The following is a 25891-nucleotide window of genomic DNA, read 5'->3' as shown; positions in this document are numbered from 1 at the left end:
GAGATGATCATGCTTTTGAGGTTGTACTGCCCAAACAGCCTTCTTCAGTCAGTCAGGTTGGCTGACTCTGTTATTTGTTTTAAATGAATGCTAAAAAACATATTTTTATAGGTTGGCGTTTCCTTAATCCGTTCCCCTTCATTCGTTGCCATAGTTTGAAAACACGCGTGCATGGTGTGTGTATGTTGGAATGAATGTATGTCAGTATGGCTGATTATGTGTGTGTTTGTGTCTGTGTGTATACTTCTTCTCTTCAATTGTGTGTGTGGATCGAAATTGAGAAGAATTTTGCGATTTGATTCCATTGTTTTTATCACTTATTGAGTCTCATTCGCTCCATTTTTAGAGTCACCACCGTCTCAAAGTAATTATCTTGCATTCATGCAAGACAATTACATGCTGAATAACCAGAGTTCAGGCATACCAGGTGAGGGTAGCTCTAAAGAGTGTAAAAAGTCAGTTATTGTGTGTTTGGTAGTCTTTGCTTGCTGGGAATAAAGGGATCTGCAGGTGTCAGTGAGTAGTATTTTCTGCTTATTTTTGCCTTAATCTCCAATCTTGGTCCAAGCCCCACAGAGGACTCTCGTTGACTGCTTATTGGAAGAAGCGGACCATCAAGCAGTGGGGAGGTGCGCCCAGAGGTGGCTTTAGTACATGGGCACGTTGCACTTGCTCTATTCCCAGGTCACACTCTTGGTTTAGTCCCGTATTTTCAGCCAGCTCTGACTTTATCAGGTTTTCTATAAAATTTACAGCAGAGTTGCCTTCTACATCTGTTAGAATACCATAAATTCTGATATTAAGATGGGAGAGCTGTCAGGCACTTTTTTCTCCAGTGCCCTTTGGCTTCTATGTAGCTGTGAAAGAGTGTCCTTTACGCCAGTTCACAGTAGTTCAGTTCCTTGGAATTGTTAGTCTGCCACTTATTGGTTCCACTGCACTGGAGTCTGCGCTACCGTCACTTGATTTCAGTTTGTGTACCGGTGGATGAAATTTGTGGCGCAGGCTATAGTCTACAGCGTTGATATGGAGAATATTTTTATGTTTATTGGCCAAAAGGACAAGGTTGAAAAGTGGAAACTGCATTCAGGACAGAAACAACTGCATTATGCTGCTTCCACAACTTTGGCTCTTTACAAGCGCCTGCACAGACGCTGAGTAAATGCTGACCCGCAGCCCAGCATCTGGACCCTGAATATCCACGGCGCCAAAAGGAGTGATGAGCAGTCAGCTGGAGCCTCCGTTTTTACCTTTTCATGTTTCTACAGTAGACTCACTGTAATGATCACTTTGAAGTCAACTTGTGCTGGTTTTCATCTTTGATTTGTGCTGATGGCTTTTTTTCATACCTAAAATACTAAGAGAAATATCATATATCTGTGCTCTTTTAGGATAGGGATTTGTGTTGGTGTGTGGGACTGTATATGCCTATAGGTTTATATTGTAAAATGGTAATTATGATTTCATTTTTTACAGAGAAATTTAAAAGTAATGTGTAGAGGTAGTGTAACAAGTTACCTTCTCCTTGGAGTATTTAAGTAACGCAGTGGATTTGTGTAATATGTGTAGTACATGACTCGTTTTTTAATAATGACCCCAAGTATAATCACAACAAAGAGGGGAAATGCCTCCAACACGCACAAATATTTGACCACATATCAGGCAATTAATTTGCACAAATATAATGTCTTTGATATTCTGCTCAACGATGGTGGTAGCTCTCAAAGCAGAGCCAATGACAAACAATGAGACTCAATAATGGAACTGGTAAGGAGTCAAATTGATAGAGATAATGGAATTGGGATCACTAAATTCTTATCAGTTTGCAGTATAATGTTCCACTGTTCTGTACTGCGTCCCTCTGTTTCTCCAAATTGTTTTTTAATTCCTTCAATATGAAGCAGTTTCTTGTATTTTTCAGTTGTTCTGCTGTCGGGTTTTCCTATTTGTTTTCTTAAACTAACTGCAGAATTGAACTAGGTGTTTTTAAATTCAGAACACACGATGCCACGGCTTCTTTTAGTCTCTCTAGAATAGGGCTGCCACAAACGATTATTTTGATAGTCGACTAGTCACCGATTATTTTTGCGATTAGTCGACTAATCAGATCATGCATCCATTGGACGTAAAATGTACACCTGAAAATATGTTAAACGTTTATTTTGTGACCCAGAAAGAATAATAATTGTAATATTAAAACTAACTAGCTGCCGCCATTGTTGACAACTGCGCTGGGCCGCGCTATGAATTCTGGAACACAGTTTCTTCTTCTTCGGGGTTTAACGGCAGCTGGCATCCTTGTACATGCAGTGCTGCCATCTTCTGTTTCAGTCCGTTATTACACTCTTAAATACTACTACTTATTCCTGCGTCTTTTGGGATCTTACAAAGCTTCAAACGACGCGTCGACTATTAAATTAGTCGTCGACGATTTTAATAGTCGACGTAATCGTGACTAGTCGACTAATCGTGGCAGCCCTACTCTCGAATTATTTAGTAGGTTGTCAATTTCTTTACAATTGCCATGTTGGGCCTCCATGGACCACCTTGAAAGTAGAGGCGCTGTACAAGGCATTGTCCCTATGGTGACAAATGTTGCCTTAAAACTTATATTTTGTTGACAAATGTGCAAGTTTCAAATGACATGCACACTAATGACTCAATCTTGGTCATTGTTGAACTGGACTCCACGGCAGCCGTCGTGGTCCCGCACATAATTGCATCGATCACAGTGTTGAAGAACAGAGGGGATACCGCATCACCTTTGCTGAAGCTGGGTCTGCATTATCTTCTCCAGAGATTATGGCTCTTAAGCATTCCTTTTCCGCATTGTCCACTGCATACCATAAATCACCAAATCTACAAATTCGTTAGAACTTTATGTTGAGAGATCTTAGTCTTAAACCACTGTTTTTCAGTGTTGACTGACTCCTGATATTTAACCCTGACAAACAGGTAATATCCGTAAATTTCTCTATTTTCAAGATGTTCCACTGGGTGTTTTAAAATGTATCTGTAACTTTTGGCCATTTTTTAAAAACACATTTATAGATTTTGATGGTCTGTTTTGGGCTCATGAAAGTCACTTGATAATGTCCAGGTCCTTGGTCGTCTTCTTTTTTTCTTTTTTTTTTCTCATTTTTTAGTAGCCATGATATACAGTTGCATTCATTCTCAGCAATGAGTCTCTTTTCCTTACAATGTGCTGTCTGGTGCTCCAAAGTCCAGTGATTTGTGAGTCAGATGGCACCCAGTGGGGACTTTGTCCATCCATGTGTCAGGTCATAATCAGCTGTCAAGATGACTGCGCAGTTCAGTAGCTGCTTATCAGAGGAAGTACTTGTCTAGGCTAAAAGATTAGTCACACCCAAGCTGTTATCTGAAGAGCTGTTACAATGACATCTCTTCATAGGGGACGTACAACACAGCACCTCTACTCCAAATCCTTTGTAAAGCTGGATTTGGAAACAGAAAGGTTTTAAAAAAAAACTTCTTTGTGTGTTTGCTGTGGTATAGTTTCTGTTTTCTGTTTCCCAGCACTGTAAGGGAATGGGAGGGTTTGTTTTAAGCTTCCTTTCCAGATTGTGAGTGAAGGCAAGAGAACATGCCATCCAGAATCTCCTCTGCTTGATAGACTAACTGGCCTGTTTTCTGTCAGAACTGCAGTACTTTAGAAGAGAAGCTGGGAAACGCTATGCCAGTTTCCAGGTCACGTCTAATGGTTGTCTACTCTTTACCACCCAGTGTGTGTTGACACTGGGCAATCCCTCGACTTGTAGAATGTTTCTTCAGAAGCACTCTTGGTTCTGCATGTTGATCCACTGTCATACTGTTACTGAAAGAATTTGTCACTAATTAAATTATAGGGCCACAACAATTCATCAATTAATTCAAATAATTTGATAATAAAAAAATCCTTCACACAAATTCTTTGCTTCGATGCTTCTTTTAATACTCTGCTCAAGTGTTTCACACACATTTGCGACTAAAGATAGACCTGCAATACAAACGTACTTAGGAGCAACATATGAATAAAAAGTTTGACCACATTAAGCCCACTCAACTGAGATGGTGAGCTCAGGTTCAGTGAAAGAAAACATGTTTCTAGCGTTGAGAACAGCAGAAACTACAGCAAGGCAGGTTCAGTTTGTTATGAATCTCATAATTATTTTAATACACCAGTAGGGTGATAACATAAAGATCAATTTCATTGTCATCTAGATTTATACTAGATGATAAAAGCAGTGCAGCTCCAATAACACAAGAAATGAGTTTATGCTTGAGAAAAAGAATTGTTGGTACTCACAAAGCAGGAGATGAATATAAAAAGTTACTATAGTGTTATGAAATGCCAAGAAATGGAGTGGGAATCAAGAAATTCAAAGAGAGCCACAGAGTACAGAACGGGCCTGGCAGAGGCAGGAAGCAAAAGATTCCAAAGACACTGGGAACAAACTAGCAAGAATTGTCTTCCAAGACAGAAGTTGAATGACTTGGCCAACTTGGGAATTCTAGTCTCAAAGAAGACAACCACTAGAACACTGAATAAGAATGGACAGCGAGGTCGTAGACCAAGAAAATCACCACTTCTGCAGGCGAGACACCTTCAAGACAGAGGACAATGTGGACAAAGATTATGCATACTGGAACTGCATCCTTTTGTTTGATGAAACTAGAGCTCTTTGGACATAGAGACGCTGCTTATTTTTGGAGAAAGAAGGGAGAGGCGTGCATCCCAAAGAAACATTCTTCAAGTATATCTGGAACCAGGAATCCAATCAAATTCAAAGGAATCATGAATCCCTTTCAACATCTGTGGGGTGAACTGAAGGTCCAGAGAGACTCACTCTTTCACAAAAACACTTATTTCTATGCTTAAGTGCTTTTTATCTAATATTCACTCTAATATCATTAAATATCTTGCACAAGGGTATTTGGCATGAAGACCCAGGCAGCACCCAGGGATCGAAATGCCAACCTTATGATTAGTAGATGACTGTTGGCACCAGGGTCTATCAGGTCTAATAATTTTGAACGTGGTAAAGTCTTTCTTTTTCTATGTGCAAAGTAGGTATTTTAAAATTAACTATTCAATTTAGAAAACTGCTGAACGTTAAACTGAATGTTAAATGTACAAACATAGGCTAAACTCAAATGACAATAATATAATATAAATATTTTGATGACTAGGTTGAAAAAAAAATATTATACTCAAAAAAAAAAAGAGAACACAAACATAAGACATCCCAGATCTGAATGAATGAAATATTCGTATTAAATACTTTAGTGCAACTATGTAAAGAACAGAGTGTAACACAAAGATGACCTCCGTGGTCCCTGCTGCCAAGGATGGACCAATGCTAAAGCAGGGCTTGTAGCTTCAGCACAGAATAGTTTATTTTCCTGCTGAGGTAGAATCGTCAAGGTGGGCACAACCAAAACAAAACAAAGCATTCTGTAAAGGAAACACAACTAATTTACCTAACTTACCTGCCCCCACCCCCACTTCCCCACAGCCCCACAGCTACCAGGTCTATTCTTTTTAATAGTAATTATTTAAAATATTTACAGTATGTACAAAAATAATAGTTTTTCATTTTTTATAGAAAATTGATTACACTGATACACAACTAAACACGCACACAGCCTTGTTGGAAGCAGGAAGTAGGTGGGGTGCAGCCAGTCTTGACAGGTCCTAAGTTATACTTATTTATAAGATGATCAGCTTCAACCTGGAACTTACAAAAGCGAAAACACAGCAGAGAATACGAACGCCGAGGTGTGGAGGAGCAATAAACACGTATTAAAATTAAATTAACTTTTATAAATACATTATATAATTTCATTACAGATTGTAAAATTAAAATACACATCCATGTATTTTTCCCACAGAAAAATGAATGGATCTCAGGATTCCTGACTGTTTGGATGTTCTTGGGAACAGAGACTATTTTATTACATAAAATATCACTGATCACATTTTGCAGACATGAGCTGATTGCACTGCTTGGTACGTCCGACTGGATGAGGAAAAAATCACCTGACTCAAAGTGATTCTCCACCAAACAGTCCTCATTCATAAAGTGCTCTACAAACTTGAACGTTACAGCTAACAGCTGGACTTCCCTGTTTCACTTTGGTCTCTTGTTGTCGGCTGGCTAGAGTACAGAAAAACCTTCATCTTATTTATTTTTTAGCAAAAACCCATTGTTGCAGCCAGGGGCAGCACAAATGTGACCCCTTCAGACTGCTTTTTAGTTTTAGTATTCTTGTAATGTAAGTCTCTTAGCAGCAACCAGCTAACCAGCCTAGTGACATCAGGCTTTGTACTGGCAGCAGGCGCTGCTAAACATGTTCTAAAACTTCTAATTTAAGCACTTAGTACTTAAACCCGGCTTCACAGATGGTTTAAATTAGCCTGTAGTCGTGCATGTAGTTTTTCATGTGTGAAGTTGCCTTATGTATGCTAAGTAACATCATAGTATAAATTAATGTGGCTTTTCTGTGTGTCTTTGTAAAGGTATGGTGTAACTCCTGAGAATATCATCTTGTATGGTCAGAGCATCGGCACGGTGCCCACCATTGATCTGGCTGCTCGCTATGAATGTGCTGCCGTCATCCTACACTCACCACTAATGTCGGGTTTACGGGTGGCCTTCCCTGACACACGCAAGACTTACTGCTTCGATGCCTTTCCCAGGTATGTGTTAAAGACACAATCACACACACATACATGTCACAACATTTTACAGTTTTATTGTAACACTGATGCGTTAAAGCTCTCTGATACGAAGGTAAAAATGTAACTTTCTGTCAGGCAACTGTTTCACGGTTAGTAGGAGGGAAAAGAGTAAAATTAATAGAAGAAGAAAAAACTTTGAGCTCAAGTACTTTCTGTTTCTGGAACTGAAAAGTCTCTTTGTCATATTTGTGTAAGCACTTTTTGATGTATGTATGTATAAAAAACCAAACAAACTTAGAAACTTAAAAATCTTAGTTTTTATTGCACCCATAATATAAGGAAATAGCGGATGCATTTATTCATTACCAAAAGTAAATTTCATATATGCTCATATATTTGAAGGAGCAAAAGTCAACATGAAGACAAAACATAAAACACAACAATAAAAGGAAGCACAGAGATATTTGCTCTGGAGTCGTGCAGCAACAGATGTGGCCGCAAGGTCACATGTGGTTGCCTCTGAAGCAGAGGTTGGAACCAATGTTCCCTCTAAGCTGCACACGTGCGCACTTGCGCACTGCTGGCACGGTCTCTGCGCACAGAAAATCTGCGTTGCGCACAAAAAAAATTAACCTGAATTGAAATTAAAATTAATACTTTAACAATTCTGTTTTGCAGTGTTAGTCAGTAAGTGACTGGCTGCTCCTGTATGGGATTAGAACGATGCCACCTTATCCTATAGTCCAGCCAATAATGCGATTCACATTCGTATATACGCAGCTAATCAACGTGGTTGACAGGCTATGACAGCGTCCTTATGTGCCGACACCGGAGTTTTAGCTAGCAAAGCGGCGTGGCTGATGTGGAGTGAAGCCACGTTAATGACAACGTGTCCAACCATTGGAGATATTGAGCAGGACAGACGGAACAATTGACGAAAAAAGTGTGGACTTTATACCAGTTTTTAAATTGTGTTGATAGGCCACGTAAAACCAGAGTTGTGATAAAAAAAATATCTGCAATGTTTGGTTTTCTTCCTGAATACTATCGTTGTTTATATTTACTGCGGGAAGAAACGGTGAAAACGGCGTTTCATAAGAAAAAAGGCTCGAAAGCACACTCCGCCTGTGAGCAAAAACAAACTCCGCCACCCTCTCCCTTTCCTATTCGTCCAAAAAAGTACCATGTCGACCAATCAAAAAATGATATGGCAACGTGGCATCTAGTTGTTAAGAAACGGGGGGAAGTTTTAGGAGTGACGGCGGTGCTTTGATATGTGAGATTTGCGACGTTTAGCGCAAATCTTGTGTAGTTAGTGTGTAGTGTAGTTTTGCTGTGTGTGTCAGAACAATGAGGCGGCTGCTGAATGTTACAGGTGTTACAGCAGTGATACATCTGCTGTTGTCAGGCCTGCAGGTATCAGGCTGTTGTTCTCCTTTATCTCATAGTGGACAGAAATGATTTTTTGGAGTGGCACAAATAATTTGTGTGGCATCAGATTTGATGCAGAACAGCTGATTGTTCTGTAAATAGTTTGAAATGTTTATTTAAAAATGCCTTGGCTGCATTTAAAAAAAAAAATAGCTGCAAAAATCTTTGTTGTTTGCCAAACTGAGTTACTTTTTTGAAGAAGTAACTATATAATTAATTGCCCAACATTGGTCATTATATACTGTATTTGGCAGACAGAGAGTTACAGGACTCTCCCAGACCACAGACTCATAATACAAGTCAGAGCTTTATGAAAAAAAAAAAAAAGAAAGAAAGTTGTGTTTTCAAAATTGGAGTTCAAGTTATTTTTTACTTCCAATAGTGTTAACATACTACACAGGTCATGAACAGGATTTTTTTAAATTTTCATTGTAAGTGGGCTAAAGCAGTTAATTAAAAGTAGTCTAACATAAATGTAAATGCTGTAATTTGATTATTTTAATAAACCATGTAACTTGGATGGATTCGATGCCGGCGTGACCACAGTGCACACGTCTGATGTCGCTCACAGTGGTCCAAGGGACGCTCAGGGAGTTTGTGTGTTCGCTCAGACACATGAAAAATTAGAGGGAACGTTGGTTGGAACGTAAACAAAATTCAAGTTGGCATGTAAAAACTTGGTGTTGGTCTATGGGAAATGGCATTTGTAAAAAGTGGCAGCAACAAATTAAATATTCATTATGTTTTTGGGTTTTTTTTTTTGCTTGTCCTGTCTGGACTGTAGCAATGAGAATGATTGTCTGAAGCCCACGAAAGATGCCCAACAGATTGACTTTCCCAAGTGGATCGTTACAGCGTTTACCATACTGGTCCACTTGATTGTTGTGGTTTGTTCGATGTTTATTATTTATTTATTTTTACTTTTAAGTAGTGCTGTCAATAGATAAAAAAAAATTAACTAATTAATCTCACAGTTTTCTGTAATTAATTGCGATTAATCGCAATTACTTGATCAACAGCCTGGCTGCAATTACACTTTTTCAACTTTATATTTAAGCTTGTAACAGACATTTATGCAATATAATGAAGTAAATGCAGAATAAACACAAAGAATGTTAAATGCTTAAATTCAAAGAGAATTTGAATAGTTTTCTTCAGTCTTTTAACACAGGGTCTCTCCTGTGATATACAACTTTTTAAAAAAAAAACCTATATACTAATAGGTAAGTATACACTAATATATAATATATATTAGTGCTCTCAAACAATTACAATTTTAATCAGATTCATCACAGGGTTACTGTGGATTAATTTTGATTAATCACGATTAAATATCATTCATTTTTATTCTATATTAATCGCATTTCATTTTGCATGAGCAAACAGACTCGAGAAAAAAGGGAAAATATACGCACTTAACATGTTTATTGGACACCTTGAACATTCATGTTAACAAAAAACTCTGTAAACATTTATCCTCACTCTCTCTGTCACTCTTGGGGAGGCTTCAAGTCCTTGAAACGAGGAACCAAAGCGATGTAAAGCGCCTGTTCTCAACGATATTAACAGGTCTGCAGTTTGTTGCAATCCACTTGGCAACTGTGTAGATCAGTATGTCTGAGGTAGACTTACTGAGCCCCCGATGCTCCGTGAGTGGTTTGTCGCAAGCTGGGTGACACGTTAGCCAAAGTGCTAGCAGCATCCCCGACTACCGTATGCTTTGCTTCAATGTGATATTTTAAGCTGGAAGTGCTTTGGTGAAAATAAAATTCCTTCTTGCACAATGTGCATAATACTTTATGTCGGTCGACTGTTCCGTCTTGTTATTTTTGTAATACTGAAATTTCCCATCAAGAGGGCAAATGTGTGTTTATCATCTTCCATATTGAGTTGATTGGTTCAGCTGCCCGTCTCTACCAGATCAACTGCACATTGGCGCATGTGTGACGGTAACTCTACTTGGACAAACTGCCCGAAATCCATTAACAGAAACGTTTCAGGGATTTTGAGTCATTCTGCACTCCAGATGCGTTAATAGCGTTACATTTTTTGTATCGCGTTAATCGTGATGACGGCGTAATCTGCGTTAACACGTTAATTTTAACAGCACTACTTTTAAGTTTTTAGATTCATACTAAAGGACTAAAAGGACTAGGGATAGGAAAGAGAAAGACAAGGAAAAGAGAAGTTGGGAAGAGAAACAGAAAGACAGAGGAGAAGAGAGACGGAGAGAAAAGACACTAAAAATGCATTTGATCACCTGCTGGGAAACCCCCCCCAAAAAACAAGCACAAGGAAAACAACACAGTAGGGAAACCACAGCAACAACCAACATAAGCATAAATAGCAGTAAATAATAAATATTGAACGTTACTGAGCAGCAACACAAGACCGACAACCCACGATATGTTTAGAAGGAGCAGCCAACCAAGATGGTGTGTGTCTGTGAACCCCAGTTAGTACTCAGGTGTGTGAGGAATCAAAACAGTGCAGACTGCAAAGCGTGTCAAAAGCATGTTGCCACAAAGGCAACTAACATTATCTGAAGCAGTGCCGTCCCTGCACAGCTGACTGTTAACCTGCACAGTGCAAGACTTTACACTCCCGCCTTACGCCAAAAGAGACAGTAATATCACAAGCACAACAGGCTGCTTTACTGTAAAAACCATGCCAGCAACCACAGTCATAAATGTCAGAGTTCCGTGGCTGATTAAAGTAATTGGCCCTCATTACTAATTCTTTAGCCGTGAACATTTCTGTAAGCTAGCACAAAGATTATAGACCAGGGATGTCAAGTTTAGGGCTCAGAATCATCCAGGCAAAGAAGCTAATCTGCTGGACTGCACTGGACAAAGGTCATAAATTTGGGGCATTTAACTGTTTCACAAGTTTTACAGCTTTTCCTGCGGGTAAAGACCTCTCCCGTGGCAGTTCATACTACACTACAGTAGTTAAGTAATAAATAAACAGTTAAATGACAAAGAACACAATCAAAAATAAAAATATAGCATTTTTTGTTAAGTTTTAAAGTTTAAGTTTTATAATTAAAGAACAGTTTGAGCAACGAGTTTAACTTTTCTGTAGTTTGATACATTTATTTCTTCCGATTTAAGGCCGTTAATCGTGTTGCCAATGTAGAAAAATGACAGACTGTTGCAGCTGCACTTCTTTTTGTATTTTTGGACATTATAATATCTCCTGGATTAAAAGTGCAGTTAAACGTCGATACACTTACAGGAAGAGGAGTTTCCCTGATCTGGCCCACTTGGGATTAAAGTGGGCTGTATGTGGACCACCATGTAAAATGAGTTTGAACCACAACTTTGTCATACTTTACAATGACATTAGATGTGGGCAGTTATGCACACATGTACTATAGAAATAAGTGCTTAAATTTTTTCGAGCATGTTTAGTGATACCTTGTGTCAGTATAGAACATGACATCAGTGGTTTGGTTTATGCTAATAGATTTACATTAGTTTATGTTAGCTAACTAATAACAGAACCAATAACTTTTGTGCTGCCCCAGGCTCCAACACAAAGATACTGTCCATTTTCACTGTCTGGCTCCTAAGCGGTCAGTGGTTTTACTTTGTTTGGCTGGCTGACATGAGAAAATCCAGATTTTAGCTATAATGTTTAGGTTTGTTAAGCGAGAACAGTGTGAAGGAGCTTATTCAAGCTTATTTTTAGTCATTTGATTTATGATATATACTGGTTATATTGGTTGTATATTGGTGGATAGTTATTGAAAGATTTTGTCCTGCCATTGGCTGCCCCAGCAAACTTCGTTGCTTGCAGCACAGTCTAGTGGATATATATCAGGTTGAGATGATAAAGCCTCTGTATAGTAGATTAGTGTGCTTATTCCTAATGTTTAGAAATGTTATTCATCCATTCATCTATTTTAATCATTTATTCATTTGTAACTTGTCAATGGTTTGCAGGCTAAGCGGGGAAGTATATATATGTTATATGTATGTTCTTCTACTCAAAACCTAGTTCCTCTGAGGGACTCTCACGGCACTCCTTGGCCAGATGGAATATATAATGCCATCATTTGGGAGGCGTCCTTGTCAAATACTTGAACCAGTAGAATTGACTCTTTCTGACATGTGAAAGGAACATTTATTCTGCTTTGCTTTTCACCCTGTCTTTAAGGGTGAGCCCAGACACACCCTGCCAGAGAAACTCATTCTTGTATTCTCTAGAGTGTGCTGTGATTGGACTGGTAAACTGAAAACTGTAGATTTGTTCAAAACACGCTTGAAGGTTTCTTTTTCTCTGATGTTAATGGTGACATGGAAAGTCTTTTCCTGCTTACTGATCCCATCTTAAAATAGATGGTATCAGTAACATCCACTATATAGACAAAAGTATATATAACCAACCACCTAGCCTTGCAGTCTGCCTTTACAAACATTTGCAAATGAATGCGTCATCCTAAAGAGGTCACTAAATTCAAATGTAGTGCTGCAAAGGGATACCGACACAGCAACTGCAATTGACGTAATGAAATTTCTTTCCTCCTAGGTGTTCCATTATAAACTGTAAGTTAGATTAAATCAAAGTGGAAGAATTTAGGAATGGCAAGTGGCAGAACATGTAGCGTTACAGAGCCGGGTTGCTGAGTTGCCACCGCTATGCCGACTCGATGACTGCAGGCTTTCAAACCTCCTTTGGCAGTGGTTCTTACACTGTGGTACGTGTGAAGACAGAAAACTAAACATCAGTGGGTTACTGAAGTTGGACTAGCTGGTATATAATGATGTGCTCCGTGGTGGCTAGCTACACAGGTGTGGTTAGCATAATATAAACACATTAGCACAATGAAGCTGGAGGATAAACATTAACTTTTTTTTCCACTCAATAAAAGTTAACGTGAGGGTTCCCGATGGTCAGGGACAAATGCAGTTGCATGGCAGGATGCTGTAAACGGACCAAACTTCAGTCAGGAGAACAACTGAGATAATCCATCCACAATACGAGGTTAGTCATTAATATACTGCTGCATGGGCTGGGCTGTAGTTACATCGGAAGGTTTTAAAAACGGAGCTTTAAAATGATTAGTGGTAATAAAAACTGAGAGAGGCCGACAGTGATCACTGACTGTTTTTAGGGGCTTGTTCAGATTAAACAGAACAAGATACAAAGCATTAAAACATGTTAAAAACGCAGAGTAGTTTTTAACCCGGAAGCAGGGTTCATACGTCATCACAAGACCGGATCCCACCTGCTGTGAATGTTTTAATACAGTACAGTTGTTATTATCATCACTCGTCACATCCTGTTTATGTTAAAATAAATAACATTCAGGCCTATACTACTGTACTTTAATGTTGGTCATAAGGGTGACACTTTAAGAGCCATATATTTTATGAGGTGGTACTCACTGTGAAAAGTTTGAGAACCACTGTCCTATGGCATTACCATCTGCACAAAAATAGGAACTGGGACACACATGCATACTAAATGCAGTCACTACATTTTGTGAAATGGTTCATAAAAGAAACAAAATGATCAAAACACCTTTACCTGTTTTGAGTTTGTCTCATCCTGTTTAAGATCTTCAAGTACATCCAGTTAGCTTCCAGCAAACTAGCTGAACCTAGTATGTTTGTTTGTTTCCTGGAAGTCTGGGATTTAACACAGACCACGAAACCAAAAAGATATCAGCCATCCACTTCTGTTGCATGTGAAGGATCATTGCTGGTGTTGAGTTGAGTCTCTGGCTGTGACTGAACAGCTTAGAGTGGTTTTCAGCCCTAAAGCAGTCAGGTCAGGAGGAGGAAGATGGGTACAAGTACAACTGGACACAACAGGACTTTTCACACAGTCAAATGATCCATTTGTAAATTATTATTAGGTTGGTGGGGTTTTTTTTTTTTTTTAAATCTTTTTTTGTCCATTTAAGCATGAGCGATTTTAGCAAGTGAAGATGAACCATCTGTCAAAGTATTACTAATATAAATGACTAAAGCCTTCAACAGAGTACAAGAGTACATGGAAATGTTTAATGGCTTAGTTTAGATTGCATATTGATCTTATTTTATTTGACTTTATATAAATACTCTACTTGAGAGTATTTATATATTTTTACTACAGATGGTTTGTTTTGGGGGTTTTTGTTGACAAATGAAACAAAAAGTGTTGCAATTTCTAAAATGGAAACCAATGAGCAGTTAATTTTAAAGACCTGTATTTTTTCTCTTTTGAACATTTATTATTGGTCGATTGCTTGATTAGTCGATGGAATAATCTATAGATTGATTGTCTGGTGCAGCTCTAGTTCAAACTTTAAAAAACGTTTCCATACTGCCATATTTTGTGATACTACTTAAAGGAAATGTGTTCCATCAACTTGATTACAACCTTCTGTAGGACCCTGCATATTGGGAGTAGTCAGGCATTCATTAAGAGAGATTTTGGAAGTGCTTCATGGCCATTGGCTGTAAAAGTGAGTTATTTTTGTTACTGACTTTGTACGAGATACAGAAAAGACCTCACATTGTGTCAGCAAAAACCATTTTCCCACGCCAGTAAAATACTAAAAACTGCTGCTTAACAGTCTTCCTTCTCAGCCAACAATTTATTTAGGCATACATCAGTCGTCATTTGTTATCATTGTTAAAATTTCTTGAAATGTTAGTATAAAAGCCCTCAAAAATGGTTTTGGAACGGTTTGCAGCCGTGTGTGAAGTGGTGGGAATGAGAATCAGCACCTCCAAATCTGAGGCCATGGTCCTCAGCCGGAAAAGGGTGGAGTGCCCACTCCGGCTCAGGGACGAGTTCCTGTCCCGAGTGGAGGAATTTAAGTATCTCAGGGTCTTGTTCACGAGTGACGGGAGAAGGGAGCATGAGATCGACAGACGGACTGGTGCTGCGGCTGCAATGATGCGGATGCTGTACTGGTCTGTTGTTGTGAAGAGAGAGCTGAGTGTAAAAGCCAGGTTCTCAATTTACCGTTTGATCTACGTCCCTACCCTCACCCATGGTCATGAGCTGTGGGTAGTGACCGAAAGGACGACATCGCGAATACAAGCAGCGGAAATGGGCTTCCTCCAAAGGGTAGCTGGCGTCTCCCTTTCCATTCGGGAGGAGCTCAGAGTAGAGCCGCTGTTCCTCCACATCGAAAGGAGCCAGTTGAGGTGGTTCGGGCATCTGACAAGGATGCCTCCTGGGTGAGTGTTCTGGTCATGTCCCACCGGAAGGAGGCACTGGGGCAGACCCAGGAAACGCTGGAGAGATTATATCTCTCGGCTGGCCGGCAAACGCCTGGGTGTTCCCTGGACAAGCTGGAGGAGGTGGCTGGGGAAGAGGGAGGATTGGAGCTTCTCTGCTTCTCTGCCCCGTGACCCGGCCCTGAGTAAGCGGACGAAGATGGATGGATGTTAATCTAAAATTTAAAGAGTTAAATTTAGCAAAAGTATATTTTTTTTTTCTTTGAGCGAGATAGGGAGAGATAAATACATCACTGCAAAACACAGCAAAGAAGTTAGTTATTTTGAGATTCAATTCTCTTCTCTTCTATTTTTTTTGTGTTTTAACTAATCACAGGAAAATGTTTCACAACAGTTGTTCACTTCTGACCAAAATGTGAAAGAGTCTATGCCACAGCCAGGGACAGGCATTATTATTGGTTCCTTTTTAAAATATCGAACAGCCTCACAAGATTCATAATTTAGAATCACAAGAGATACTTATCTGACCAAATTATAAAAAGCCAGACAATATTTAAATGTAGCAGTCTGCTGTGTCCGTAGATTTATGATGTGCAGTGCGGAACTGTGAGCAATATTAAGTGTAACTTTCAAGGAAGTGTTGCATAACTGGATATGTTTGAATATGTGTGTTCTACGTGTGTAATCTCAGGCATTCCTCACATCCTTAAAGAGTAGAGAGTGTGGTGATGACTCTCAAATATTTAAATTGTCATCAAGTTGTCAAAAAAGTATTCTTATAACAGCTGTTTCTTGTCTCCCCATTTTGTTTTGCTTATCAAAAGTCATGTGATGCTGGTAATGGGCTAAACAGACATATGTTTTTCCAGTTTCCTCTTTAAAAAGGTTTGTGCAAATATAAATTCTAAATTTTAAAAACCTATACACAAGTGTTGCAAACAACAAAGTTAAATGCAGCTATTTACCTAAAAATGCACCCAAGGAATTTTTTAAAATAACCACTTCAAGCTATTTACAGAACAATCAGGTGTTCTGCATCAAATAAGATGCCACTGAAATTATTTGTGCCACTCCAAAAAATAATTTCTGTCCACTATAAAATGAAGGAGATCATCACAAGCGTGATACCTGCAGGCCTGACAGCAGGAGGTGTATCACTCCTCCTGTTTTCCACCTGGAGACACTGTTTACACTGTAATCTGCCTTTGGTGGCTTTTTGGCAGCAACTGTGACATTCAGCAGTCGCCTCATTGTTCTGACACACAACACAAAACATTTTGCTACACTACACAGTAACTACACAAGACAACACACTAACTACACACTCCAAACACGCTAAACGTCACAAATCTCTCACGTCTCAAAACTCACTCCCCCTCTCTTCCTCTTTTGCTCACTCGCCGCCATCACTCCTAAAACCTCCCCCTCTTCCTAAACAACCAAATGCCATCTTCCCAGTAATTTTTAGATTGGTCGACATGGTACATCCAGGTCAGGAAAGGGGGTTTTTTTGTTTTTGATTTTGGTCGCAAGCGGAGACTGCTTTCGAGCGCTTTCCTTTTTTATTGTTTCTTCCCACAGTAAACATCACAATGTATTGAGAAAAAAAACATTGAGTATAGTTTTTATCATGACTCTGGTTTTTACTGGCCTATTAACACAATTTAAAAAGTGGTATATGGTTTGAAGTCGCCACTTTGAACACAACAATTGAGAGTCAGGGTTCTTGGGCTGATATAAAGTCTTAAATTGGTCATGTGATTGGTTTACCACGACTACTTTAGCTCCCAGTAAGCTGACAGCTGACAGTTTCAATTGTCTGTGTGTTTAAAAAAAAAGAAAAAAAGAAAAAAAAGTAACGGGTCCGCACTGCATTTTCTTGTTAGTAACGGTAACAATGTTGTAACAATAGAAATGGTAATTAGTTCGATTACTCTTTACTGAAAACGCTGTTATTCCAATCACTGTTCCTGAACAACTACATCCCCCAGTGTGCTTTCTTTGCTTGTTTACATATAAATACATTACATGCCAGTCTACATATGTGTACAGTGTCGTTGCTGCTTTTTTGTTTTTCTATGCATGTTAATTTGCTTGAATCTGCATGGCACCCAGAAAATCTCTTTCTATCATTTTAGTGTCAGTGAGATTTACAGGAAAATACAAAAACAAATTTTTTTAAAAAGGAGCGACTGGTCAGTTGATCTGAGAGACCTCTGTGGAGCCAGGCCATTTAAAACTTTAAGAGCAAACAATAACATTTTAAAATTAATTCTAAAATGGATAGGAAACCAGTGTAAAGAGGCAAGAATAGGGGTAATGTGCTCACGTTTGCGTGTCCCTGTTAGCAGGTGAGCAGCAGCATTCTGGACCATTTGTAAGCGTGATCATGAGGGCTGATCAATACAATACTTAAAGTGCATTACAATCATCAAGGTGGTCACAAATGCATGTAAAACACTCTCCAAGTCACAAAAAGAGAAAAAAGGTTAGATTTTTTTTCAGCTAAAGTCAGTTTCTCACTACTGTATTTATCTGTCACATATGTTAATTGCATATGAGAAACTAATAACCTGTTTACTCCCATGAATCAGTGTTGCCAGTTGAGTTCATGTTACACATATCATGCAGTTTCAATGCAGTCTTGACCTTGTGTGGTACTTTTACCATCACTTTTTGAATTGAACTTGTTTCCTTGGAATGAAGAAGAACTAAAGTAAGTTCTTCTTCATTCTAAGGAAACAAAGTAAGTTCTTCCACCTTGAGATTTGAGCACCTTTTACGACATGTTTACAAAAGGCTTTACTGTTTAAAATAGACTGAGGCAGGCTTTACTTCAGCTTTTATACACAACAGTATAATACAGAGTAAAGTAATTTTAAAGACTTGGGCTTGTTTTTGTTAATGAGAGAATTGCTATGTTATGTTATTTGCTTGGCATTCAGTGGTTCATACTTCTTATTTCTCTATATGTACTAGATTATTTACATTTTTCCTTGAGTTAACCTGACAGATTTAGAGGAGAGGATGCCAGACATCGCTGTACTTGGCTCTATTTTTGTTAGAATTGTGGTTTGGTCCTTTGGATCCCCCATTACTCTAAGTACGGTGATTTCACTGGAATATTCTGGAGCCATGACTCAAAAATGTCTATTTTTATAGATAATTCTATTGTATTGAGTCTACAGTCTTTTAGTACGCACTCCTCTGAGGTCTGACATTTGAAAAAGAAATAACAGTAGCACCAATAAATGTCATTTTTTTTAAAGTAATGTGTTTAAATATGTGACCTTGATCCTATTTCCAAGAGGATGAAAGGTTTGCCTGTGCAAATATATTGAAAAGCCTCCAAATTTCCGTGGCAATTTGCATGGCATGCCAAAGCAGCTCAGTAGTGATCTGTCTGGAAATCAAATGTTTGCTAGTGTTACAGAGGTAATATATTTCCACCAGGGTTTGCTCTGTGTAGCTGTGCACTTACAGTCATATAAATGTTGGCAAAACTCATTTTTAAAAGCCATGTCTGCCATAATTCAGTTTTTATACCTCAGCTGTGAAGTGAACATGATAATAGTTTTATTCTATCAGGAATGAAATTAGTTCTCAGTAATTCCCCGGCATTAATATTCTGACTAACTGCACAAGCTGAGGCCCTACCCCTAGTTATTGTGATGATTAGAGCGGAATTTGTATTCATAGCAGTTCCGTCCAATGAACAAGACAGAGTTGATCACCATTCACCTAAGCTGCTGTCAGTGTGACACACACACACACACACACACACACACGGCATTCACCAGTTTTTCTATGCATTTTAAATTTGTGACAAAAAGCATCTTAACACAACCCGTTCTCCACTGATGCGTTGCTGCTTCAGAGCCAGTTTTTCCTGGATATCTCATGAAAACCAAACTTTATGTATCAAAAAATTAAGTAATTTATGTAGCAAGAAAAACATAGCAGAAAAAAACTGAAGGCTAACTTGGCAGATAGAACTAGAACTTTGAGACATTTGTGTTGCTACCCTGTGGCACCAGCCCTGTTGTAATGTTATACTGAATGAGTAGCTAACATTTTTATTTCTTAACATCCTTGTAGCTTTACACTTTCTGCATCTCGTGTGTGTCTCGGTTGTGTTATTATCACTCTGCAGACTCACACAGTAACGAGCTCCTGAAAGCCATGGCTGACACTGAGAAGAATCATGGCGATCACGTCTCAAGTTGGCCTAGTTTAAATTTATTTTGAGGTCTCCTGATAGCCAATTACGACAAATTTTATAGTGCTTGTGGTTGTAAATATTTTCAACTGCAACAAGGTTACCACAGCACTTAGGGCTGCACGATTTTGCATAAAATGAGAATCACGATTTTTTTGCTTAGAATTGAGATCACGATTCTCTCACGATTTTCTTTAACAGTATAAATATTTATTGCACTTATTAACTGCACATCAACTTCGTAGCAGTTGAGACTGAACATAAAAACAATAAATGAACATAAAAACAATAAATGTCTCACATTTTGTCGTTGCCGCAAAATGTTGTACTGCTTGTAATTCCGTCTCCACCGTTGCTCGACACTGCGTGTATAGAGCAGGTAGTGCAACATTTGAAAAATAGTTGCGGGACGGCACTGTGTAGCGTTTGTCTAGGGCAGGGGTCTGCAACCTTTTACACCCAAAGAGCCATTTGGACCCGGTTTCCACGCAAAAGAAAACACTGGGAGCCGCAAATACTTTTTGACATCTAAAATGAAGATAACACTGTATATATTGTTTTTTATCTTCATGCTTTGTGTGAACAACTAAGGTGTGCTGCTTATGAAATCCATGAAGTGCAACAGAGAAAATTAAATTATATTTATGTAATCAACACATTTTGAACTCTTAAAGAAATATAACAAAAGGAAAGACACCAACCTGAACTAAAATGATCCATGTAGCAAACAAAAACTGTTATCAGCCGCCACCCTTATATCGCCTTTGGGCTGTTGGAGCCTTGACCTGACTCTTAAAAAATAATTGGAAAAAAGCACTATGCTGCTGAAAAATGGATATTTGCAAAATTCTGCCTAAATATGTATTTTACCTGGTTAATGCGTGCGGCGGGGCGTGGTTTGCAGCGCCGCTGCAGGGGAGGCGGACGCACCTGAGCTACACCCGCAATCACGCCTCGCTGCCTTTACGTCTGCGCTATCTGTGCTGTTGTGTTGTTGGTGGTGTGTGTCGGGCTGTGAGCTGAAAAGCTACAGCCGGCTGTATGCGTACAGCAACCGTGTGTGAAAAGTGCTCAATAAAGAGATGCTCAAAAGCGTGTTCATGGAAATATCGTCGGGTCTACCGTGATTTGTTTACAATGGGACTTCTGCTCCTGAACCTCTGCGCACAGAGTCCGCAAATCGGGGCTATACGAAGTCAGTTTACGCAGGACTGTAAGCTGTCATCTGTCAGGCGTGAACGGTGTTTGTCTTTAACATAGTTCACGGTGGAGAACAGCTGCCGACATAATGTGGATCCGAAGATCCATAATTGGCCTACCTGGGATTGAAAGTCTCGATAAATGCACGGCGTTTCGGCGGGTATACCAGCTTCCACGAGTGTGACGCTTATATTGAGCGAGGAAAATATAATAGAATATAATTTTATTTTTATATTTCAATATCACAATAATCTTCCATTTTAGAACTACGAGTTAAAAAGAACTAACATAAATAAAATACACTTCAGCTAAATACTTCTAATTTATTTGCCCAAACCAGGCGGAGCCGCAGAATAAGGACTAAAGAGCCGCATGCGGCTCCGGAGCCGCAGGTTGCCGACCCCTGGTCTAGGGTGTTGATTATTTTCCTAAATCCCTCGTTTCACAGTGTTGATGGGAGCCATATCTTTAGCCAGGTGATAAGTGATAGCCTCCGTAATTTCTTTGTACCTGCGGGAGTTCGACGGGTATGGGGAAGCGCTGTATAAGGTTCCCGTTATTGATGTTTGGGTGGTTGACCGGGATGGATTTTCTCCTGTCACTTTCTTGGCCTTTACAGCTTCGTCATCTCTCACGTGCTCTCCGTTGTTTTATCCCTGCCAATTTTAGCAACCAGCTGGCTTCTGTATCACGTGGTATAAGGCTCCGCCCTTGTCATTTGTTGCGCAGGAAGAGTGAGCGCTTGTTTTCATGCAGATTATGTCCCGGATCAAAATGCGGTACAATCGTCATCTTTTTTTTCTTTTTCTTTTTTTTTTTTTTTTTAAATCGTTGTCATTTGGAAATGAGATCGCACATAAGTATGAATTGAGATCTCGATTTTCTAATGATTAATTGTGCAGCCCTAACAGCACTTGACCTTGGGGTATTTTTATTGAACACCTGTTTAGTATCGAGTTAAGGTGAAAACCATTTTGGCTATTTTGCCAGAGCCTTGAGATCTGTGAGTGGTACCTCTTAATTTAACGTGTTTTTCACCACACTGGCTCCAGTCAAGATTTTATGCCAGTTTTCACTATCAGGTGTTTGCCACTGTTTGCAAAGATTTCATCAGTTTGACCCACTCTGTTCTTTACTGTCTGTCATTTCCTCATACTGTTAATGTCTTTTTCTTTCTCCGCAGTATCGACAAGGTGTCCAAGGTGGCGTCCCCGGTGCTTGTAATCCATGGCACAGAGGACGAGGTCATTGACTTCTCCCATGGCTTGGCGATGTATGAGCGCTGTCCCCGTGCAGTTGAGCCTCTTTGGGTGGAGGGAGCTGGCCACAATGACATTGAGCTATATGCTCAGTACCTGGAGAGGCTCAAACAGTTCATCTCTTTCGAGCTTTCCACTTCTTGAGGACCTTGGAATTCGGGTCCGGGTTCATTTCAAGACACTCAAGAATTATCCTCATCATTTCCTCTGGAGGGACACAACAGGAGTAAAATGATGACACCATCAATGGTTAGCCCAAATATGGAGTTCTTGAAGACCTGGCTGGTGCTCCTACAAGACACAAGAACCTGCTTTGCTAATGAGCCCGGGCCTTGACAGTGTTTCTAACTGCTGCTCAGTCTTGATTCATTATCCACTCCAAATCTCTGCTTCCTTCCCACTCTCTACTTAATCTGTCTCCCCTATGTCATGTATGTCAGTCTTTCACTGTGAACTTCTGTTGCTCACACTTTCATATCCTTCATTCTGTTTGGTCCACAATTCCCCTTTTTTCTTTTGACTGAGTATTTGCAATGTTGAGTTTTGTATTCTTTTATACAAGGTAAAGAAGTATCAGTTTTGCCTTGCACCTCAAGATACTGTGGATGAAGATTTTCCTTTTTCATTTCTTTAACTTTACGTTACCATTCAGGGTTGATTACAGGGTTGCACTGTAATGTTGCATTTTGTTAGCTGACATTCCATTATGTTTTTGTTTTTATTTGAAGTAAAACTGTGATATTTTTTTTATTTTTTTATTTTTTATTTTTTGCTGGCCAGACTGCATCCCAGCTTGTTTAGGCTCTGTACTCTCTGTAGTGTTGATGCACGCTGCTCTCTCATGTAGGGAGATGATGATGGCAAACTTCAAGTGGCACATTACACATCTACAGCACTTTTGCTCCTTTAGATGTTGTACAAATTTCAAGCAGAGAGGTTTGAACCATAACTGCTGGAAATATATTGTGGTGAGAGGATCATGTACACCAGCTGGCCTCACCAGTTAATCATTGATCATCTCATCACAATGCAGTGTTTTACTGGGAAACCTTTGGTCCTGCAATACATATTTTACCTTGAGACATGGCAAAAGCTCACCATGGCAGTGGCACTCCCCGATCACTACAGCCTCCGGTTACACAGAAAAGTGTGTGTGTTATTTGTAGAATGGAACTGGTTATAATGACTTGGTCAGTCACAGTCAGCTGGTCTCCGTGGATATTACATAAGGATTGTGGGCAGCAAATTAAAGATGTGGCATCATTTTGTTAGGCTCTTTGATAACTCATAGAAGGTTGCAACCAAACATGGCTTAATTTTTGAAATCCATTTGTAGCCTAACCATAGCATTTAGCCTCAACCTTAAATATCGATAGTCTTCCTGCTGTTTGTTGCAACACATTCAACATTTGCTAGTGTTTTTAACAGCTGTCTTAGTATGTGTGTGCACTTACAAAATTCACATTTGTAAATTTTGTAATCACAGTTGTTTCCCTGTAATCTTACACACTCCTAATTTTACTTGTGACATTCTATGTTTCTCAGGAAACTGAATAATCTTTTGAGTCTTTTTTGAAACACAAAATCCAGAATATATAACACTTAGGTCACTAATGGTTTGATGTAAAAACAACTCATTGACTAGGAAAATGTTTGGTCAGGAACATCCCTAATGATAACTGTTTAAGCACAGTCTAATATTCGGGGTGATTTCATTTATGTATAAGGAGTACATGAGTGCTCCTGCTGCTTAAAATTATCCAAATTTCATGTTGAGGATCAACACTGAGTTTTCTCACCCAAACAGAGACACTCAGGATCAAGTTCTACTTGTTCTAGCCGTCCAGCGGTGAAGATTCAGTGCAAGCCAACAGGACAGTGCATTTTGCTTCTCACACCACACAGGAAACACAAACATCTATTTTGGCCCAAACAGTCCTACTTGCCAGATTTGGCCTGGAACATGAAAGTCAGATGGTCAGAGTAAGACTATCGGGGAGCAATCCAAGTACTAGGAGCTCCAGGAGGTTTGCTGCACAAAGAAAAGAGAACTGTCAGAAATTTTGATTGCACCTGGTACGTATCGAAAATTCTCATTGTCATCTCATATGCAGCACTCTCACACCATGTGTGCACCTTGGCCTTTAAGCAACACAAAAGGGAAACATCCCAAATAGGAAAACCTACCTCTGTGGAAGAGAGAGCAGCGGGTATCAGAGCTGTGTTAACTGTAGATTGGCTGGTAAGACAGCTGATTCACATGAAAACAAGTCTTGCAAGCTGCCAGGCAGCATAGAGTGGGTTTGCTTGCCGTCTGAAGACACTGAATTCTGATGTGTTTAGGTTATTCAAAGTGAACATACATTTACTGGTTTGGGGGTTGGGCTTAATTATCTGTAATTCCTCACTAAGAACAAAGCCTTATGTTTGTATTTCAGTCAGACATTCCTGTGAACTGCAAGAAACTTGTGGTCTTCAGGGGGACTGACTGCTGCTATTTATCGCAGGAATCAATCACTGTGAAAGCCAGACAGTTTGGGGAATACTGAAATGAGAGCAAGGTACAAAAATCAACTTCAGCCTGACTAGTAATCCTCTGACTCGTGTTCCTGCCTGTAGAATGATAGAAATCGGCCTACAAAGCAGGTGTCTGCTGAAGCCTTTGATAATTTTAACTTTGAAAGACATGACAAAACCACAAAGGGGAAATGGAATGCTGTGAAAATGACCGACGCATGCATATGATCACTCCTGGTTTTGGATGTTGCATCAGTTGTGTTTGAATAATTTATTTTTTGTTGCCTGCAAGTGGACAAAAAAAAATGAAGCTATATGACACTAAGATCAGATTTAAAAACAAAACAAAAAAACAACCTAACACTTTGAAGTAAATACTAAATCTTTTCAGGATTGTGTTTGGGGAATATTTGCATAGCAACTTGTAATGATGATTTGGTGCACTGCTGTAATTTGTCAGTTGGGTATTCGTGTTTTCTGATCATAGCTAATGTTGGACTTTTGAGTAAAAAGTCCTCAATCATCTCCAGTATATTTCCTTTAGTTTCTCTTCTAAAAGTAAATGAAGATCCTCTTAGGACCCGATTCTTCTTTTGATACTGACATTTTTACACATTTGTCCAATCTAAATGTTGAAAGATTTACACCGTTTCTGAAAATGGTTTGTACAATAATCCTCTGTAATGGTATACTTCAGTACTCAGTACATATTAGGCCTTTCATAAGGCTGGCTAGTTTTTATTGATTTTAATATGCAAATGAAAGACAGCTAGTAGAATCGTATATTGATCATGGTGTGTAAAACAATGAAATAAGCCTTAAATATGCTGTGAAATGGATACATCATACATGTAGTGGTTGCAAGAAGCAGCACAATGGATGTTTCATTGGTTATAGTGGAATAAAGGACACGTGGAATTGTATTTCTGATCTTTTCTTTGTCTCACCACCATGTTAGAGTGATGAAATACCAATATTGTAGTAATACAACCATATTTTGATCCCATGCCATGACTTCCACTCCACAATCTGCAGTGAACATAACAGCCATTCAGTAGTGGTTTTCTCTTTTCTACAGAAATTTGTCAAAAGTAAGTATCATTGATAAAATCTCCTAATATTTTGCTTTTCTATTGATAAACTGTATTCATACATTTCAGCTGTATCCCTAGTTAAACTTTTCCTCATCTACAAGAGAGACCTCCCAGTCATTGCGTAATTCTTTTTGTTTGGTTGGTACTTTATTTTTTTTCTTGGCATCACACAACAATTTCAGCCTTAAATTTCAATGTCTAATTAACTTTATGCTTTAAATGAGCTATTAATTTTATATTGTTCTAACTTTTTCAATTTGGATTGTAGTCTGTGTCTGTATGTGACAATACATAAACCAGTAAAACAA

At 39.1% G+C, this 25891-nt stretch overlaps 1 protein-coding gene across 1 annotated transcript in view; it reads left to right on the top strand.

The window, feature by feature from the left end:
* abhd17c (abhydrolase domain containing 17C, depalmitoylase) overlaps positions 1–25412 on the top strand; it is a 36588-nt gene extending 11176 nt beyond the window's left edge. The window contains exons 2-3 of the mRNA XM_003450429.4: positions 6521–6700; positions 21897–25412. Coding sequence (XP_003450477.1) covers positions 6521–6700; positions 21897–22116 — 400 coding nt within the window. The 3' untranslated portion in view covers positions 22117–25412. The remainder of the gene's footprint in view (positions 1–6520; positions 6701–21896) is intronic.
* The last annotated feature ends 479 nt before the right edge of the window (positions 25413–25891 follow it).

The sequence above is a fragment of the Oreochromis niloticus genome, linkage group LG1 (genome assembly GCF_001858045.2).
Source record: "Oreochromis niloticus isolate F11D_XX linkage group LG1, O_niloticus_UMD_NMBU, whole genome shotgun sequence".
Lineage (NCBI taxonomy): Eukaryota > Metazoa > Chordata > Actinopteri > Cichliformes > Cichlidae > Oreochromis > Oreochromis niloticus.
The sequence above is the reverse complement of the archived record's forward strand: the minus strand, read 5'-3'. Positions and strand labels throughout refer to the sequence as shown.